We start from the raw sequence: 3,240 nt of genomic DNA, 5'->3' as shown, positions 1-3,240 counted from the left end.
CTATGTACTCTTTTCACTCGTTTTTTGAATAGAGGTAATAAACTATAGAGGGAGAATGTCGCTGGCGTCGCCGCCGCAACATCTCTTGCTGGCGAAGATAGGGAGGGATATAAGTGTCAAAGCGAAAAAGTATGCAGTTTGACAGATAGATACCCGGGATGTTTGCGAACGAGAACAAAGGGAACAGCAGCGACATTCGTCCTCTATAGTTTATTAACTCTATTGTTTTTTGCTTCTATGGCCTGAAGTACCTAAACACAGGGTCAAATATTTGACAAGGAAATAGAACTCAAGAAACAACATAAGGGGCCATGTATAAATTACGTCACGCTTTTAGGGGGGAGGGGGGGTTTTGCATAACGTGACGACTCATACAGAAACTGCAGACGTCCCATACAAAAAGTGAGACATAGGGGGGGAAAGGGGGTTTGAAAAAGGTCGAATTTTGAGTGACATAATTTGTGTATCACCCCTAATGAAAATTCGATCGAGTCAAACTAAAGTATCTCGAGTTTCTTATTCCAGACTCGTTAAGTCAAACAAGATGTTTGAGCATTTTTGTTAAAAATCATCCCCAGACTGAAAAAATAATCGGATGTCTTCTTCCTACCGTAACGTTCTGACTACGGAACAAAACCTGCTACTTTGAGTACAATAAAACCAAAAATATGTAATCTTGATTTTTCGTGTAGAATGTAAAAGCGCCATCTATGACTTCATATTAATTACATAACAACATTCAACGTTGTTATGAAAATAATATGAAATCATAGATGGCGCTTTTACATCCTACACGAAAAATCAAGATTTCACCGACAATTTATCGGTAAAATAAAAAACACTCATCAGGTGTCGCCCAAAGTTTTTCGCATTAGGTTGATGTCTTTGCCTGGGGGTATTTCCTGATTTTACCGCATGATTCGAAACCGAATCACTCTGCAACGAAACCAAACAATGAACTGTCAAACTGATCGTGCGTGCGTGTCAGCAAAACGTAAACAAACCCATTTTACACGGCCTTACATCGCAGCCAGAATTTAATTTTAATATCTGTAATTAGCGTAATTAGTGATTTCTATTCGTAATAATTGTAACAAGCTAGCCGAAGATACCGGTAATTACCCAGTAGAAGTGAAGTACGTGATATTGGTTTGATATAAGACATCAAACGTGAATAATTCCATGAACAAGTTTTTCCTTCATCTCTATCTCAACAAACTTCTGTATCAAAATATGCTTATTGAGCTTCTGATAATAGAAGTATTATGATGTCTATTGATTGGATATTCTTCCAACATTTCCATTTTTAGCTGAACAACCTAATCAACCATGCCGAAGGTTGTATCCCGCAGTATTGTCTGCTCCGATTCCAAGGATCAGGAAGAATATAACGACACTGGCCCATTGAATATCTACTACTGTCTTTGCGGACAAATGAGCTTGATTCTGGGTATGTTTAATTACATTAAATGTTTAGAATTAGAATTTAGCTGTCGTTCATTGAGATAAAACTGGCATTTTTGTTTTGTTGTTTGATATTGGGTGATATTGATGGGGGGAGGCATAAATAACCCAGACAGGTACGGCGAACGTTCACTACACCAGCGTGGTATTACATACATACCTATTATAGGCTATATATTTGTATTCATATTTGTTCTAACTTGTACATTCTTCTTGTAGATTGTATTATTGAGAAACTGCCCCTTCGGCAGTTGGATGGAGCAAGGGTCATAGACTCGGCGAAACATGCCAATAAGATTACGGCCGAGCCCAGCGAAACAGTCTTCATTCGTCGAGAGGCTGGAATCGAGAAGCAGCATCGCTTCAAATGCAAAAAATGCTCTCTTCCGCTCTACTACCGGCACACCAACGATACCCAGGTAACGTTCATCATTCGCCGCGCGTTGGTGAAATCGAAGAGCGACACCAGCATCACGGAGCTATTTAAACCGGCAGTGGCAGTGGCTTCTCCGCTGGAACCGAAAAAGGTTATGGTCACCAAACATACGAAGAATATGGGCAAGTTCAGCTCCGTCACGGTGTCCACTATCGACGAGGAAGAAGATGAAATCGAGGCTCGGGAAGTCGCTGATAGTTATGCGAACAACGCACGGATCATCGAGAAGCAACTGGAGCGGAAGGGTGGCAAGACGAATGAGGTTGCAATCAAAGAAAAGAGCGAACCTCCACCAGCTAAAAAATCACGAGGCACACTTTTGGACACGTAAGATATTTTAGAATCGTTGAAAAATACATAAGTAATTATAATATGACCTAATAATGCATTATATTTGTTAGAGAACCAACAATAGAGATGAACTTGTTGGTATAATATTTACATGCAGAAGGTCCTTCCCTCAATCTTTGGCCTGTCCCTTTCCTCTTACTGTGTATCTTTGCACCTTTTTCTCTAACTTGCAACTTCAAATCGATCTTTTTTTTTCGATCAATTCTGACTATACATGTCAATGGTTGCTCCTCGGTGATTGATCTGAACTGGTACCAGTTGCACTGAGATCCAACGGAATAAGCGGCTGGGACATTCCACTTATTCTCAAAGTGCAATTTTAGCAGCTCATGCACTGCCCATAACTGCATAACAGTCACATTCGACAAAAGTAGGCATTGTCCAAAATGGAGTTTAAAGTTTGCAACATAAGCTAGTATGGAGACGATACGAAATTTCAAAATTTGTCAATAATTCAAAATTCATCCTTTTGCAATAAAATTTTCTACAGCTCTGCTTGTATGCTGGTCGAATAGTTGAAAAAATAATTAGACCAAAATATGATTGATTTTACGCTTTGACACCAGTGTGTATTTCCAGTGTGCCTGTTATGCGGTTACATTCATAAATTTTAGCCAATGAGACAAAACGACTTGGTATTTGTTTCACATTTTGCAGAACAAACTTAAAAAGTTCATTTGGGTGGATGAAAGTACTGATGATTGGGAGATGATCCCCGGTATTAACTCAATATTGGCAAAAAATGCAAATGTTACAATTATGCAGTTATGGGCAGTGCATATTTGATCAATAACGGCGCCGGCCAAGTCCTTATAGTCAGCTGGGAAGGGAAAGGAATGTTAGAGTGTACTGGTTGTTGCTACTAGAGACCGAGAGCACTCTGCGTCCCCACAACCCGCACGGACTGGGGTATTTGTTAGACGGAAAGGATGGGAGATCTGGGAGTCACCGTTGGGTTGGTGATGCGATCCATTCGCCTTGACGGAGGC

At 40.2% G+C, this 3,240-nt stretch overlaps 1 protein-coding gene across 4 annotated transcripts; it reads left to right on the top strand.

Annotated features, from left to right (window-relative positions):
- Nucleotides 1-970: 970 nt before the first annotated feature.
- Nucleotides 971-2,276, top strand: LOC109410273 (STING ER exit protein). Of its 4 annotated transcripts, none has more exons than XM_019683820.3 (3): nt 971-1,114; nt 1,311-1,450; nt 1,684-2,276. In XM_019683820.3, the coding sequence occupies exons 2-3, from the start codon at nt 1,330-1,332 to the stop codon at nt 2,229-2,231; spliced, it is 669 nt and encodes a 222-aa protein (XP_019539365.1). In that variant the 5' UTR covers nt 971-1,114; nt 1,311-1,329; the 3' UTR covers nt 2,232-2,276. The 4 variants fall into 4 exon arrangements, with proteins under 4 accessions (XP_019539365.1, XP_019539363.1, XP_019539364.1 ...); XM_019683818.3 differs by having other exon boundaries at nt 973-1,149; XM_019683819.3 differs by having other exon boundaries at nt 973-1,223.
- The last annotated feature ends 964 nt before the right edge of the window (nt 2,277-3,240 follow it).

This window comes from Aedes albopictus, chromosome 2 (genome assembly GCF_035046485.1).
Source record: "Aedes albopictus strain Foshan chromosome 2, AalbF5, whole genome shotgun sequence".
NCBI lineage: Eukaryota > Metazoa > Arthropoda > Insecta > Diptera > Culicidae > Aedes > Aedes albopictus.
This window is presented reverse-complemented; position numbering and strand designations above follow the sequence as displayed.

What these genes read in the sequence shown, in the direction of transcription:
- LOC109410273 (XM_019683820.3), top strand. Translation starts at nt 1,330, where the DNA reads ATGCCGAAGGTTGTATCCCGCAGTATTGTCTGCTCCGATTCCAAGGAT. An exon ending in ACAAATGAGCTTGATTCTGG is followed by an intron (nt 1,451 to 1,683) that starts GTATGTTTAATT and finishes TTCTTCTTGTAG; the next exon opens with ATTGTATTATTGAGAAACTG.